This window comes from Manihot esculenta, chromosome 17 (assembly GCF_001659605.2).
Source record: "Manihot esculenta cultivar AM560-2 chromosome 17, M.esculenta_v8, whole genome shotgun sequence".
NCBI classification, from domain to species: domain Eukaryota; kingdom Viridiplantae; phylum Streptophyta; class Magnoliopsida; order Malpighiales; family Euphorbiaceae; genus Manihot; species Manihot esculenta.
The window spans coordinates 1,413,532-1,431,038 of record NC_035177.2 but is presented as its reverse complement, the minus strand read 5'-3'; the positions used below and the strand labels follow the sequence as shown (position 1 = coordinate 1,431,038).

General features: G+C 29.9%; 2 protein-coding genes and 1 pseudogene across 2 annotated transcripts; 1 reads left to right on the top strand and 2 right to left on the bottom strand.

Moving 5' to 3' along the window:
- The first annotated feature begins 2,581 nt into the window (after nucleotides 1-2,581).
- LOC110603655 lies at nucleotides 2,582-5,788 on the top strand (annotated as a pseudogene).
- A 3,868-nt stretch (nucleotides 5,789-9,656) lies between these two features.
- LOC110609855 (protein MODIFYING WALL LIGNIN-1) lies at nucleotides 9,657-11,887 on the bottom strand. The gene is made up of 3 exons (XM_021749680.2): nucleotides 11,654-11,887; nucleotides 11,347-11,552; nucleotides 9,657-10,001 (listed from the first exon to the last, which is right to left on the bottom strand). The coding sequence occupies exons 1-3, from the start codon at nucleotides 11,756-11,758 to the stop codon at nucleotides 9,767-9,769; spliced, it is 546 nt and encodes a 181-aa protein (XP_021605372.1). The 5' UTR covers nucleotides 11,759-11,887; the 3' UTR covers nucleotides 9,657-9,766.
- A 1,693-nt stretch (nucleotides 11,888-13,580) lies between these two features.
- Nucleotides 13,581-16,472, bottom strand: LOC110606064. Its single transcript, XM_021744804.2, has 5 exons — nucleotides 16,086-16,472; nucleotides 15,855-15,932; nucleotides 15,331-15,412; nucleotides 14,259-14,401; nucleotides 13,581-13,957 (listed from the first exon to the last, which is right to left on the bottom strand). The coding sequence occupies exons 1-5, from the start codon at nucleotides 16,350-16,352 to the stop codon at nucleotides 13,748-13,750; spliced, it is 780 nt and encodes a 259-aa protein (XP_021600496.1). The 5' UTR covers nucleotides 16,353-16,472; the 3' UTR covers nucleotides 13,581-13,747.
- Between the last annotated feature and the right edge of the window lie 1,035 nt (nucleotides 16,473-17,507).

Sequence of the window (17,507 nt, the reverse complement as noted above, 5' to 3'; positions counted from 1 at the left end):
GTTCTCTGAATATAATTTGAAAATATAAAAAGCAAATATTAATTGAGAAAATTTTCAACAGGCTCTGCAGATTGCAAAAAATACATGACATGAGAAACTAAAGATATTAATGTATATTTATAGATGATCCTCGACCAATTTTTTCTATTACTAAACCAATTTTGCTATTTTAATTATACAACTTGCTGGCATACAGAGTATCTAAAGATTTTTATAAAGATAAGAAATTAATTGGTCATAAATTTTCAAAATCAAGCATTAATATTCTCTTTGTTCTTTGGCAATACAATTTGTTTTCAACTACAAAAATACAGTGATTATGTTCTCCCAAGTTTGGACTTATATTAAACAAGTCACTATCCATCTACCAAAAGAATCATAAAAAATTCTTACTGGAGTGTAGGGAAATAAGCGATTGTGAAAAATTGGAAGTATTTGAAACATACTAAAAAGTAAAAATATGCAAAAAATCATTAAAAAAAAATCAGATATTTCAAAACACAATAAATAGTAAAATATTTATAAAAATTGGAGTAAATAAAGTAAGACGAAAGTGTAAGGTTAGCTTACTAAAGTAAAATGATTGTACAAATTGGTTTCTTCATTCTGAAACCTTAATCTCAGGAGTCATGACCGTTGAATGCAAAGACAAAAGTTAGATTTGTAATTGTTGATAATATTCTGAAAGGAAAAAAATCGTACTCCTTAACAGAAGCACTTCAAAAATTAAACCAAGCATTTCAGATGAACAATTTGTGTATTCTCTTGAATCAAGCAGTTAAAAAGCTAAACCAGTTGTTTCACATAACCAATTTGGGTCTATCCCTAAGATAAGTTAAGAAGTTTAGAATCTAAACCAAGTATTTCAATGAACAATCTGTGAAGCTTTCTGAGCTGAGCAATTTAGAAGCTAAACTAGATATTTCAAATGGGCAACCAGTGCTTGCTCCTGAATCAAGCAGATTAGAAGCTAAACCAAGTGTTTCAGATAAATATTATGTGCATGCCCAAGCGTTTCATATGAACAATATACAAGTGCCCCTAAGAGGCTAATTCAGAATCTAAAATCAAATATCTAATTTAAATTAATAATGTTATCACTAACCAGCAGTGGCGGCGATGGCAGTGGTAGTGGCAACGACGACGACACCAGTGGCAGCAGCAGCAACAGCGGCGGCAGCAGCAACGAGCGACAGCAACGGCGATGGCGACAACAACAAAGAGAAGGGTCTGGCGCTGAGCAGAGGAGAGGAAAGGAGAGGAAGATAGCGACTAAAATCAAAAGAGAGGATGAAAGAGATTATTAGGGTTTTTTTTTAATATTCTTTGCATTTTCTGACGGATTAGCGATGGAATAAATTTTGTCGCTAATATTTTTAAAATTCATCACTAATCCATCGCAAATCCATCGAAAATATAAAAATAAAGTATTCATCGCTGATCCGTTGCTAATTTTGTTGCTAACTTTTTTTTCCGACGGAAATAATGTCCGTCGCTAAATCCGTCTCTGATAGTCCGATTTTTTTACGTGTAAATAGGATAAGAAGGAAGCAAGTTTTTAAATATTCCTAAATAGTACCAATTTCTAAGTAAATTATATGCTAAACTTCCCGAATTGAAAACTTACAAGAAAAATTTTGAATTTCATAAATAAAATTTGAGTCAAAGTTGTACCCTACAAATCTAATTTTATTTCACTATGTCAGCTATTTTCTTTTAGATTGAAGATTAAAATGTTTGAATTCAAACATAACTTATATTGTACCTGCTAATGTGCTTTAGTTCTATGAACTCGTCTATTAGTTTTTAAAATTTTTTTATTTAATGTTGCATATCATATTCTACATTAGAACTAAATTGGTTTATCATACATTCTATGAAAATTACTAGCGTTTGATACATGTGATATTTTTCTTAAACACTTTTGCATATTCATATGATATTAATTTTACATAATCATAACCATAGTCTATAGTGCATTGCTCCAAATGTCTTGCGTGTGTAGGAATCTCTTAGGTCTCCTTTGTTCGTTTTTTTTTTTTTGTGTTTTTTTTCAACTATCAAACAAAATTACATTATCAAAACATACTTTTTTTTTTATTGGTGGAGGCCTTAGAAGAGAATAACATGTTGCTAAAATAAATAAAAAAAAAAGTGGTGGTTACATATTCTGTCAACTCATTTTCTTTAATTCAAATTTCAAATTTGGACTATAATGCATTGGGAAAAAAATTTGATGCCAAATTTGCTCTTAATTTTTACCCACGTTTTTGTTTGTTTGTTTATTTATTTATTTCATTCTTTCTCCATTTGTATCTAGATTCCTATAGCACTTTCATGCTTTAGTGTGCTTTGCACCTCTTAAAAGCTATTCTCTCAATAGATTCCACCCTTGCTGCATGGAGAAACTTCTAAATTTTAATTTTTCTTTCTTTGAGTTTGGTATAATTATGTCACAATGGTGCTTTCCCATTCTCACTGAACATCTCTGGATAGTTTGCGTATTTTGATGTTTCAGCATTGATCCTATAATGAGTGAATTTTTGCTAATTTAAGTTTACATATACTTGTTTGTACCATTATGTATGTCCTAATCAACTATAGAGATTTTCAGGACTTACAAGTTAAGACCCCACTACCTGCACAAACTGAGGAAACAATTCATGATGACCCTGCCATCATTCAGGTTCTTTACTCTTGAGTTTATTTAAGGAACTGTAACCTTTTGAAGTCTCTAAATTATATGATCAAATTAACTTTTTATCTTAACTCTGATTTTTATTATTTTGTAGTCGCACTATATTGGGGTTCCTTTAAGTTCTTCGGCTTCACATGGTGGTAAAACTTTAATAGAATCTGCTCAAAGGCAAGATATGTCTGCTTTGACAAGCAGAGGCTATCCAACTTCATCGGCTTCATTGCAACCTGTAAACCATGTTAGTTCGACAAATCTTTCTAATTCTATTGAAGATTGTGAACAATCAACTTCTATGTCAATGTATTGGCAAGGATATAATGGAACAACAATTAATAGGTCACATGCTTCTCAGTACTCAATTCCTTTTCAACCCCATCCATGGTGTCAACTTGTTGTCACAGAATCAGATGCAGTTTCCAAGATTGAATGACTCTCCAATAATGGAATTGACAAAAACATTAGAAATTGTTAGTTCTGTATCCCCTGTTGCCTCCAATAATTCAATTTTTACTCCATTGCAAAATTCTCTTCCTCCAATAATTCAATTTTTACTCCATTGCAAAATTCTCTTCCTCCTGATGTGCCATCTTTCTCATATGACACTTCATATGCTAATATAAATAGGAATGACTCTCCAATAATGGAATTGACAAAAGCATTAGAAATTATCAGTCCTGTATCATCTGTTGCCTCCAATAATTCAATTTTTACTCCAGTACAAAATTCTCTTCCTCGTGATGTGCCATCTTTCTCATCTAACACTTCATATGGTAATATAAATAGGCTAACTACATCTCTAGTTCCTTACTTTGGTGAATATACATACATCACTAATGTTGAAAATGTTGGTAAATCTATTTCTGACGCTAAAATAGTGTACACTGCCCAATCTACGCCTTCTCTTGTATCTTCTTATGGTGCTTCTACTTTCAGCTCCTTGTTAACACCATCTCCATCTCTTTCAAGTCCTGATTAGCTAGAATGGTCTCAATCACATGTGCTTTCTTCCACGGTATACCTTAATCTAAAGAATATAGATCTGCTGATACCTTTATCATCAACTTTACCATCCTTGGTTCCTACCCCAACTTCTCAAGCACCATTATTGCCATTGCCAAGTTCTGCACAGAAGCTTAGATACCTTTTATTCTCCTAATCAAAGTTTCTAGTAATTATGTTGCATGTTATGGTTAAAACTTATTTTTTCTCCCACATCTTTGCATGATATCTTGTGAGAATATATTTGCAACAATTTTAATTTGCTCTATTTTGTTAGTTGAAGGTCTGAGTCATTTAAGCTTTTTAATTCAAATCCATGAAAAGTTTCTGGTGGTAACTTTTCTTTCTGCTTTATGTTTGATCAATTTGGCTCTGAATTTGAATCTATACAATGAGGTTTTATGTATGGTTTACATGAAGTAGTTGCATATATATCAAATTTTTATAGAAATTTCAAGTTTGAGCTGAATGTTTAGTTGTAGTTCACATAGTAATATCTATTATTTATAAAACTTGTCTGGTTGATGAGAAGTTTTTTTTATATAGAATTTTTTAGAATTCTAAGGAAAAAAACTATTGGAGTTTGAAGTTGAAATACTTAAAAGTTTAGGCTTTTCAAATTGTAATGTTTTAGACATTAGTACCTTTCCCGAAATTATTAAACAGTAAATTTCTTATGCCATTTGATGGTATTCAAGTGTGTGAAGTCAAGGGTCATCCTTCGAAGTTTTGGATTCATTGTATCATACTACCTACTTCCTATCCCCTTTTTCAATCTACTAAAATGTGTGATTTTTTTTTTTTGCTATCATTCTTCGACATAGAATATACTTATGTTGATCTTTGTGTTCTCTTTGAGTCAATGCTAATTCCTTGTTGAATGAGAAAGTAGGCATAAGGGCTTTGATTGAAGCATTTATGTAAATTGAAGCATTTATGTAAAAATATGAGTATTGTATTTTTAATTTCTTTATAGCATGCACATTGATCCATGCAGTTCACTGAAGAATTTGATTTTGAAGTCATGAATGAAAAGTTTAAAAGGGATGAAGTTTGGATTTATCTTGAAAAGGCAAATCAGGGAGAGAATATAATTGGCGTAGAGGACAATGCAAATCAAATTTTTTAGGACAAAGAGGCTCCTCACTTAGTGCCTCATTTTGATGCTAAGGTAATGTTTAACATATTTATGCATGAAACATATTTATTTACTCTTTTTTATTAAGAGATTAGGGATCAAATTCCATGTACACTCGGTTGCTAGGGGAAATTACCCTATGTGATTTATGGAATCTAGTGTAGGAATAAAAAAAATAATTAGATTTTAATTATAAAATGCTACATGTCTTTGGATTCTATAATTTTTGTAGTGTCCCACGTCGATTGTTTATGAGAAAAAAGATTGATTTATAAATAGTCAGCAAAAATTACCTAGTAATTTGAATTAACCATTTTGGCTTAAGTGGAAAATGGATTCAAAAACTTGTGACGATGACCTCACAAAATTGGGTGGAAGAGATTGTAGTGTACTACTAAGTAATTTGTTATAATTTTATTTAGGAATTTTTTATTGAATTAATTTCACTAAATAAGTTCATTTAAATATTTGAGATATAAATTGACCAGTTAAAAATACCCGTTAAAGATTATCATGTCACTCAATTAAAAAAAAATATCAATCAATAAAATGGCGACACTTATCAATATCCAATAATATTAAGTCTAAACTACAGAAACTTTGTCAAGACTATTATCAGCTCTACTTTACAAGTTCTTTTCCCCTAAAATCGAAAAGTCATCTCCGCCAATTTAAGAATAAGCTTGTCAAATTTTTGAATCACACAATTCAAAGGAAATAATAAAAGATTGATATTTGTTTCACATTTTCCTTATTTTTTAATTTCAAACACAAAATTTATGTGTACATCTAGCTACTTTTTTTTTCTTTCATCCCGTAAATAGATAATTGATATTATTATTGTTACTTTGCAGCTTGCATACAAGAAAAATTAATTTTTTGATACGATATCCTGTAATTCACTCGGCCATAAAAGAAATGATCATAACCGATTTTCTAACCGAACAAAGTAAGATAATGAGGTTAGTATATTTCTTATACACAGAAAATGTAGAGCAATTTGTGCTCAACTTAACTGTCTAGATGATTTGTGAGATTTTTTTCAAATCATGAAAGAAAAGAGAAAAAAAAATTAAAATCATGCAAACTAAAAAATTATTTTTAGATTCATACCATTAAACAAGCTTATTCGATATTTTGAGTGTCCAACAAACTCTTTGTTTGACACTCAAAGTGTCAAACATGCCACATCAGCAATGTTCGACACTTATAATGTCGAACTTGCCTGACACATTGGCAAACACCGACATGTCAGCTCCTATGTATAGACTCCGTCTAACACACTTTATACATATAAATTTTATATTTTTTGAAAATTACACCTAAAAATTTAGAGAATTCTAATTTTTACTCAATTTTCAAAACTTTAGACAATTTGAATCATGAAATGATTGTTCTGTATAAAAACATAAACTGGAGTTAGGGGTGGAAATTAAAAATTTTGTCAAATTGAGATTTTTTTTATCAGCTTGATAATGGTAAAAAAAAAAATCTTCAAATTCTCTAAAGTTTTGCAGAGTGATTAAAAATTAAAACCTATAAATTTTTTTGTATAATTTTTCAAAAGGTATAAAATATAAATGTATAAAACGGGAACTGATGTGGCAATAATGTTCGGTAGCATGTCAAATAAGTTCGACACTATAAGTGTCGAACATCGCCAGCATGCCAATTAATATGCTAATGTGGCATGTTCGACACTTTGAGTATCAAACAAAGAGTTTATTAGACATTGAAAGTGTTAAACATACTATCGAGCATGCTTGTTTGGTTTCATGAATTTGAAAATAGTTTGTTAGTTTGTTAGTTTGCATGATTTTCATTTTTTTTCTTGTCTTGCATGATTTTGAAAAAAAACTCATGATTTATTGACTTTTTGCACTCGTATTATTTTATCAGACTTTTAGTTGGTTCAATCAGAGATATAATATGGTCTATGGTGGATGGGATGCTGGACATGTCAATTACTATCATGGTAGATATAATTGGGGGAGGGGCTATGATGGTAGGGGGAATGGGAACAAAAACTTGCCTTATTGATGCAATCCAAATTTTAGTATACTTATATAGTTTTAAGAAAATTATTATTTAGTCTCTATGTTATGAGAAAACTGATTCTTCAGTTTTAAAAAATATATTAAAACATTTCTTACGTTTTAAAAAGTCTACTAATTAGTTTCTTAGGTAATTTTAGTTATTAAATATTTCAAAAAAGTCTAAAATACTCTCGATACAGAGGAACTAATTAGCATACTTCTTATAAAATTGAGGGACCAATTAATATTTTTTTCCAACTATGGAGATTAAATATTAAAATAACTAATGCTTAAACTAGTGGAGTGTTTAAAACGTTAGCGATGTTTTATTATATTTTTCAAAACTGATGGATCAACTAGTAAGTTTCCTCCTAATATAGAGACTACAAAGTAAATTTCTTTATATTTTTTTCCTTTCCCGAATAGATCCATTTGTTTATCCATCATCATCCAACTTTCATTTCAGCCTGCCTCATTTTCAATCTGTTGCATAAGAAAGATTTCTCCTCTAAGGTAGTATGATAATTACATTATGAGGTATCTTTATATTGAGTTTTTAATGTTGAGATACCTGGTAGGAACCATTAAATTGAACAATTATGGCAAGTTCATGAACTTTTTTTTGGATGCAACGAGCTTTGCCATTTAACTTTTATTGTTATAAGGAACAATGCAATTAGTTTTTGAGAAAATTACTTCTTAGTTCCTATGATATGAAAAAACTCACTAGCTAGTCCTTCAATTTTGAAAAATGCATTAAAATTTTCCTAACATTTGAAAAAGTCTACTAATTAGTCTCTTAGTTAATTTTGCCGTTAAATATTTTACTATTTAGTCTATATGATTTTGAAAAACTTAATAATTGAACCCTCAAATTTTTAAAAGGTTTATTAATTAGTCATTCGTATCAAGAATATTTTAAATTTTTTTTACAATATTTAAGGGTTAAAACTAATTGAAGGACTAACTAGTAGAAACGTCAAGAACATTTTAATATACCTTTTAAAACCGAGTGACCAACTAACGAATTTCTCCATACTATAAGAATTAAGTAGTAATTTTCCCTTAAATTTTTTTGATAGATTTAAGGCTGTAACTCCTTTTTTTACTTAGGCATGCATCTAAGTTGAATGCTAACAGTGGGTTTTTGGGGTTTGGGTTTTAGTGGTTTGTAAATTATGGGCAGATATTGTTCTGATAGTTAGTGTTGTGGAAAATATGCTTTGGGTATTAAGGTGGCGTTGGGATGCCAATACTAATAAAAACATTATATTATTATAATCAGCTGAGTAATTTTAATCAATTTTGCTTCATTTCCAATTCTTTGTGTTCAGATGGATGAGGATTTGAGTTTTTGATAAGTAACACGAGAGAATTTTAAGATTTTTTTTCCATTTCTTTTGGGGGAATGATAGTTTTATTGGGAGTCGTTTTGAAAGAAAATTTTACGAAGTCTAAAAATGGCTTTTTGCCAAACAATGATCCAAGTTGTGATATCAAATTTAAATAACTGAGGTGATTTTGATTTAGAAAAGAGTTTTTTTTATTAGAATTATTTTGGTAGTAATTGAATTAATTTTTACAATTTCTCAAATTAAATTGATATAATTAAAATCAAATTTAAAAGTAATAAGTAATATCAATATTTTTTAATTTAAATGTATAAAATACCAAAATCAATTAAATTTCACAAAATGTGAAATTCATTTTAATCAAGTAAAGCTCGCAGCTCAAAAACAAGAAAGTAATATCTACCTCTCTTACAAAGTTCTGTAACTAGGCAGACCAGTTGATCAAGCAGACAGAGAAATTTAAACTTCCATTGTAGAATATATTTTGAGAAAGTTATTTCTTTTTTAAAATATTTTTCATTATTTAGTTGAAATGTTTAAAAACAAAAATTATTAATAAAACTTGTACTTAAAAAATTCAATGGCATCAGTAAAATTCATATTAATTTTCTCAGAAATAATTTAATTTTTGCTCTAATAAAAAAATATTTGATATTAATTAAGAGGAAAGGGAAGACAGGCTTTTCTTTCCCTCTAGTTGGAAAAAGGGACTTGAAAGGAATGGTAATGCTGTGTCTAGCAGCTTGTGGGGTTCTCTTCTCTCCACTTGTAAATTATAATTTTTCTTTATTTTTAGAGTGAAATAAGTTAATATCTAATATATATTTTAGTTATTATACTATTATTTTTATTAAAATTTATCATTACTCAATTATAAATCAAATTAATTAATCTTAAATTTAAGATTAAATTATCATAAATATTTAAACATATATACAAGGAAATGTAATAAACTAAACCGCCGAAACTTTCGACTTACTGATTGATAACTGCTAAACTTTTTACACCTAGATAAGATCAGACTCTGAAGAATAATGCTAGTCTAAGACCTTAAAGAAGAACGTTGGCCCAAGGCCTTACTCAAGTGAACTAAACCCACGCTACATATCCCAGCCCGATAACGTAAAGCAGGCCGGACAGTCCACGCGAATGAACTCGTATAAGAAAAGTCTAGTTTAGTGATGTGACAAGAGTTAGGTGAGCAGGCCTGATCACCTTGCAGCCCTGCCCCTATGCGCGCTTGGAGAATTAAATGGCCGCTTGGGGTGGAGAGGAGTTATGACACATTCGTACGTTCAGTACGAATCTGAGTGTCAGTAACAAAAGAAAAAGAGATAAAAGAGGAGGAATTTCTTTTTTTCCAGCTAAACTCACACAACCACTATAAACCCTATTATCTGAATATAAGAATATCACTAATAATAAATTTATAAAAAAAAAATATTTTGGAGATTAACTTATTTCTGTTTAAAAATAAATGAATTAAATTATAATTTTCATCATATCTTAAAAATATAATTTACTCTTTTTTTTTTTTTAATTTTTATACAAGTTGTGCATGTATTCTTGTGGGTTGTTCAGTTTTCAGTGTAGCAATGGGGAAGAAAGCAGAGACAAGTGTGGCTGCTATTGAAATCAAAGCTATAAAACCAGACCCAATAAACACTCCATCTCTGACCACATAGCATTTCTGGTTCAACCAGCCTTTTCCATACATCTGCTTTCTGCTCATGCTTATGCTTCCACTTAATATTATCACTCCGACCCCACAGCACGTCCTGCATCACCATTCCATACAAACAAACAAAACACATTTTTTTAAAAAATAATAATGATAATATAAAAAATATAAAGAAAATTTACAATTTAGTCCCTGTATTTTTAGAAATCTATTAAAATATTTTTATTTTTTCTTTTCGTCAACGAAATAGTCATTCCGTCCTCTTTTCCATTAAAAATAGATAAAGAATGAGAGAAAATTTTTAAAATCCAATTTTACTCTCAAATAAAACCCCTTATTTAGTTTTTAGATATTACTATTATTAACAAATCAGTCCCTATATTTTTATAAATTCATTAAAATGTATTTATCTTTTCTCATATCTATTAAAATATTATTATCTTTTCTTATATCTATTAAAATATTATTATCTTTTCTTATATCTATTAAAATGTTCTTATCGTTTCTTTCCGTCAACGAAATAATCCCTCCTCCTCTCCTCCTCCTTAAAGAAGAAGAATAAAAAGAAAAATCGAAAAAGAATAAAAAGAAAAATCGAAAAAGAATCAAAGAAGAAGGAGGAGGAGGAGGAATTTGGTTTTTTGCTATACTTTTAACGGCAAAAATAGACGAGAGGACTATTTTATTGACGGAGATAAAAAATAAGGACGTTTTAATAGGTTTCTGAAAATGCAGAAACTGACTTGTTAATAATGATAATATCCAGAGACTAAAAAGAAGGAGGAGGAGGAGGAGGAATTTGATTTTTTGCTATACTTTTAACAACAAAAATAGACGAGAGAACTATTTTGTTGACGGAGATAAAAAATAATGACGTTTTAATAGGTTTCTGAAAATGCAGGGACTGACTTGCTAATAATGATAATACCCAGACACTAAATTATAAATATTTCAAAATATAATTTTAAAAATAAAAAATAAAAGAATATAATACGATTTCATTTCAGAATTTATAATTAAATTTATATTAAAATAATATATTATAGTATCATGACACTAACGAATCATATTAATTTTTAAATATTATCAGAAAATACTGATGTGTGATAAGTAAATATAATTAGTTAGTGTTGAATCCATACATAATAGATATTTAACAAGTTAAGCATCTACAGGCTGTCCATGTTCTTTCCAGGCTCTTCTACCCACAGATCTTTCTTCTTGCCAACCTATTCACCAATCAATTGGACCCCATTTCTCTCTTATAATACTAATTAATTCTAGTGTGAAAATGGGTAATGTTTCTTCCTAATATTTTCAAAAACATTGTCTAATCTCCATCTCTCTATTATAATTGATTCTATATTAACTCTATTGTATATATTCTAACATAGTAGGATGTGTGTTAATTAAGGAAAAGAGAGATTTGATTGATTACCTACCATGAAAAAACAAGAAATGCTGTGGCAATCTTTGGTTTCTTAGCTTTGGAAGAATCTTCATCCTTTCTGAAATAAAAATTGCTGCAGATTAACAAATTTCCAATGATTTGAGCAATGACCAAGCATACTAGTGCTGCAATTCCATAGCTGAAAGCTTCACTTTCAGGCAAATAACACAGTTTATTATCCAACTTCATTTCATCTTCCTACAAAAACACTCAACCATAAAAACCCACTTACGAAATCTGCATATACCAGCTGAACAACAAGATGAAGAATGAGAAGAAACAAAGAGTTTAATGAATACCTTGGCTTTCTTGAACTCTGCAATAATACAAGAAATGAAAGACATAAGGCCAAGAGAAATTACAATGAAGAAGATTAGCAAGAACCCATGTTGATGTTTTTCCATGGTGGAAGAAGAAGAAGAAGAAAGAAAGAAAGAAGCAGGTGGTGGAGGCTTGGAGCTTACTCAAGGAATAGAATTGAAAGATAATGGAGGTGTCATCCTTGGTTGGCTTGTTTGCTTCGTTTCTTTAGTGGTATTTAATTCTTTCTTCCAAATAAGTCTTTTTCTTTCAATTTCTTTGAAGTTAACATACCATTTCTAACCTTAAAATTAGATGGTTTAAATTGGGATATTTAATATTTAAATTAAGTGGTTTGGTTGCGGCTCAAATCAAGATTTTAGAATTTTAAAAATGAATCGAATACTATTGAATCAAACCTCTTTTTAACATATTATCTTAGTATAGTTAGAATTTTTTTTCAATATACCGATTGAATAGAAATTGCCCATATATTTTTTAAGGTTTGAGAGAGGGAGGATAATTTAAGATGTGTGTCCATAATATATTGATTTTACTCAAAATATTCTAATTTATCATATGTTAAATTAATTATTCACTTTTTTTACATCCAACTTGGTGCAATATTTGTAGATATTTATCTATAATTTTAAGTTCATTTAAATTTATCTAGTAATTTTTTTGGTATTATGTGCATTTGAGAAATTTAATATATTTTATTGTGAATAAAAAAAAATATATTTATATTTAAAATAAAATAATAATATCGATATTTAAAACAGAATGTAAGTAGTTAACGTCTAGGACAGTCACTTCAAATATTTAAATCAGTAAGTTGGAGAAAAATAACTAGCGTAATGTAATATTTTAAATTAAAAAATAATTGTGTAAAAATTATATATTTTATTTTTGTGATTATTAATTTTTATATTGTAAAAAAATATAATTAATTATCACATTTTCTAAAAATCTAATTAATATCAACTATTTAATTATAGGTATAATAGAGATTTAATATATAATATTCTTTAATAATAAACTTTTCCTTGAGCTGATAGCTGTTTTTTTTTTTGTTGAATCGAATGATAGCTGAATTTTTTTTTTTGTTGAATCGAATATTATCTGATCAGATTCTGTCATTTGAGTATTGCCTTCAAATGTATTTTGAGCTGTTATATAAATAACGATAGAAATTTAAAAAAATATTTATGTTGGATTTGTGAATTTTCTTTTTAAATAAAAGAGGATAAAGTGAAGAAGATGCAATTGGTGGCTTTGGGTGGAAACAGAAAAAGTGGAATCATTCAATTGAGGCATTATATGCTTGTTGTATGTGTTTATTAATTTATTTATTGAGAAAAAATATGAATAAATTAAATGCAAATTGCATTTAAAGAGGATATATGAATATGATCCCATCAGGAAGGTAATATATTCCATTTTAAAAGATGAAAGATCCAATCACAGGAACCGTTGACTTGATGAAAAAGCTCAACCTTTATTTTTTTTTTTTTCTCAAATTCCAATGGAATCGTAAATATAAACCAGATTTAATTAATATATCAAACTTAATTAATTATAAGCAGTATAAAATTGAAGTCAGTAGAGAAAATCTCTATGGGCCTTGAAAGATATTTACTGGGATTCGGTTTTAGTTTGAAATCATCGATTTTGGTTCATTAAAGGGTTATCAACCTGCTATATAAACCCCTTAAAAATTTCAGTTTTAGTTCAGTTTTAACCGATCAAATCGAACAAATCAAACTGAATCAGATCGATTCGATTTGATTCAAATTCTATCTAAAATCGATTTGATTTTACAAATACTAAAATTTCAACTTTTTGATTTATTAAGTTTAATTTAATTTTAACTGCTCAACTAACCATATTTTATTATTTGTAAGAGCTAATAGCTACCACTAACCATTGAATCAAGTAGGCCCCTCGTGACATTTCAAGCACATAAACTTATAAAATAGTGTACAGCATACATATACATATATATTTGCATGATAATATCAATTTGCCAGAACTATATTCTAAACCCAATTGGGATGAGTGGGTGGAAAAGGAAAAGAACATAGTACATACTATCATTTGGAGTCAGTGAGCTTAGATAACAAGTAGAGACAGCCAGAGCAAAGGAGAACAGAAGCTGAGAAGCAAAGTAAATCCATGGGAGACTGTATAACTGCTGTCTTACTTTTTTCAAAGAAACCTATCAGAAGAAGCATCACAATTACATGTCCCAGTTTGGTTTTTAGCTCATTCACAGTTTTTATTTCTAACCATCTTGGTCGTTCCTGAACATGGAAAAAAAAATATGTAAAAAAAATAAAATTAAACGTAATAAAAATATAAGGCTAGCTAGTAGCAAAAAATATTCAAACTTCATGGTATTTTTGCAATTTGTCCTGATTCCAAAACACATTTGTAAATTTGTCCAACCATTCAAAATTGGTCAATTAGATTAAAAAGTAAAATTTGAACCTTTATACCCCAATTCTTTCAACAACTTCTACTACCAGTACACTTTTGCAACTAGATTATAGAAATTGCTAAATCATGAAAGTTGCTCAAAATCTAGAGAAATTTTAGAAATACCTTCAAGGTGAATAATCCAAATAAATTTGATCTATGAGGTACTCCTTCCCCTGACAATGACTTTGCGATGTCAAGATTGCTAACAAAAAGCTCATAGAGACCCATTCCAAAAACCAGCATCACTGTTCCTAAAAGATAGACATCTGAAAGCGCAATAAAATGATCATCAGTCTCTTGATTAAGAAAATGTGGCAGGAAGAGACGTGATAAATAATTATTTAAAATGCAAATAAGAAAGAAATTATGAAATTTAAAATGAATGAAAATCCAATTTACATTCTCCAATTCCAAGTACAGTGGCTCGTAGATAAAGCTGATTATCAAATATATTTGCCATCTTGTTTATTTAATTTTAATTCTAATTAGAATGAACATTCCAAGTTTTGCAGTAGAAAAACAATTCTATTAATCACAGTTGGACACTATTGAATTGCTCTTGGCTAAAATGGAATTGTATCTATTGCACTAATCTGATGCAGAAGTTTCAGGTTATGGAAATATTTGACAACTGATATGAGCTATATACTGCCAGTAGCTATAAATAGTTAACATTGTTGAACCCAAAAAGGAAAGGAAAAAAGTGTTAATGCAGCAAATTCAGTTAGATGTATAACAAAACAGTGCAACATAGCTAAACATTTCAAGGAAGATGGGGAAAGGGTAAGCAGACATGCCATATAATAATTGATGAAATTCCACAAATTTAATTGAAATGAAAAGGGATTAGCAAATTATTACAAAATTCACCAGCTAGATTATGGATGGTTTAACAAAGCTTACATAAAAGAATATCACTTTATGCATGGTATTTGCAGAAGACATTGTTTCAATAGATGAAATCAGAGTTTTGGAGTTAACAGGAAGTTAGAGTTTTGGAGGAAAAGGAACACCCTGGGTTCAAGTTAAGTAGAAATAAAACGGAGCATATAAAATCGCAACTTAGCATGAATGGCGAAGAAATCAAAGTGGGGTTAGCTTAGATGGGTGCAAATGCCTCATAAAGAGGTGAGCAAATCAAACCAACGGGGACTACAGAAACAAAAATACTGTAACAAAATTGATAAACGCTCACCTATGGCCTCTACCAGCAATATAATCACTTTCCCATGATTCACAAAGTATTCCATGAAAGATGACATGACATAGGTGCACCCCTGAGTATTAGAACAATTAATGCAGATCAATGAACTATGATATATTCAGGAAATGTGAGGTATGGCATTATTGAACTATTCAATTACAAAGAGTTTGGACTCCTTTTACAAATTTTTCCTCTGAAAACTGAAAAATTGGAGTTTCTTTTCTAAATGGACAAGTGCAAACTAATTTTAAAAATTTTCCTAGTCAACAATAAGCTGCAGTAGTTTTTCAGAAGCTATTAGCAAAAGAAGCATGTCTCCCAAGTGGGAAAACCAAAGCTGCATTAATTCTCTGTTCACCGTTGAATGCCTATCAGCTATCACTTGCATCCAGCAGCTTAACCAAACACCTCCCGAAGTTTAAAGAATAATTCTAACAAAGGGCAGCTATTCTCTACAACAAGGATTGCATTAAAGTAAACCAGAAGCAAAGGAATTCAGATTAGAGGAAGTGTACCTTCACAAAACAAAGAAATGATCCAATCAAGGAACCAAAAACCCCAAGAATCGCCAAGAAACGGCATCTATAAATAACCTACATCATTTAGGAAAAGAATTGGGGAAACCAATATAAGTCTGGATTATTGAGGTTGCATTGCATTTATGAAATTTATACACAAGAATCCTTCTCAATGAAATTTATAGGATTCAAAGACAACCATAAGTGTATAAAACTTGATATCATCACCTTCTCTATCTCCTCCTCCAAAAACAGCAAATTGGGTAATTTTGATGAGATTATAGGAGGTGAAGATGAAGATGAAGATGAAGATGAAGAAGTGTGTGTAGCTTGAGGTGCTAAAGGAACATCAGCTATAGAACATTTGGTGATGGTAAGTGGAAATCTAACACCAGAAGGACGATATCCAGAAATCCTTCCTGTAATTGGAGATAAATTGTTGATTTTGGAAAACAAAGGATAGGATTTGATGAGAGTAGCAGTGGAGAGATTCATGGTGAATGAAAATGGAGAGGTTTTGGCATGAATGAAACCCTAAGCATGTAGGCTGTTAGATTTTGATATTTGCAGTTTCGAGTCATCCAGGGCCACGTAGAGTTCTAATGATTAATTGCCTCTGTTTCTTATTCTCTGCACGGAAAGGCCAGAAAATTCAAAGGAGAAGAAGACAAAATTCTATTATACATTGATAATTGGTTAAATTACAGTTTAGTTTTTAAATTTTAACGTCTCTAATTTTAAAATTAACACTTAAATATCTTACTTTTACAATTATTCAAATTCAAAGTATTTTTCTATTAATTTTTTATTTTTAAAATACCCTATTTTTAACCTCCACTCAAACGGCTTCTAAAAACATTATTTAATTTTTTTTTTTTTTATGGGTATAGTTTGTTATCTATAACCTATGCTCTTTTACTCTCTCCAGCAATATAATAAATAATTAAATTTACTCATCGGCTATATTAAATAAGAGATTAGTTTTTGAAGAATAAATGTTAATGAGTTTTTATTTTGCTAAAATATAGATAATATGCTGGAGGAGAAATTTAACAAAGAAAAAAAATTGATGGAAAATGAAATTTATATTTTCTTTGTTCATAAAAGCTCTTGAAAACATCATACTATCACCAATTAAATCATGATTTTTGACCTTTAGCTTCAGCCCCGAAGATCCCATTTACTATGAAAGTAATAAAATTCCCACAACTTCCACTCTTGCCATTGCTCTCACTTGTGCCAGCCTTCCGAAGCTCACTGCCTCCTCTATTTCTTTCTCTATCATTTTGATCCCTTTATCTATTGTTTCTATTCCTTTCTTTGTTGTTTTAGTCGTTTGTACTATCTTGAATCCTTCCTTCACTAGCTCATCTGCCTTGGTAGGTGTCGAATCTGCCAAAAATAATTCTTACTCTTTCTAACAATTTTGAACTGTAAATATAGTGAGTAGGGTCGAATTCATGGAGAACGGAGTAACCATTTATATTTTTGTTTTGTGAGGGCAGATGCGGAAGATGGTGAATGGTGCTCTCACGACCTATTTGATTATCGACCTGTCGACTTATTGATTTGATGACCTGTGCGAGAACCGACCTGTAGACAACCTAATGACGAGTCTTGTTACTAAATGATCTGTCAATCTGCTTGACC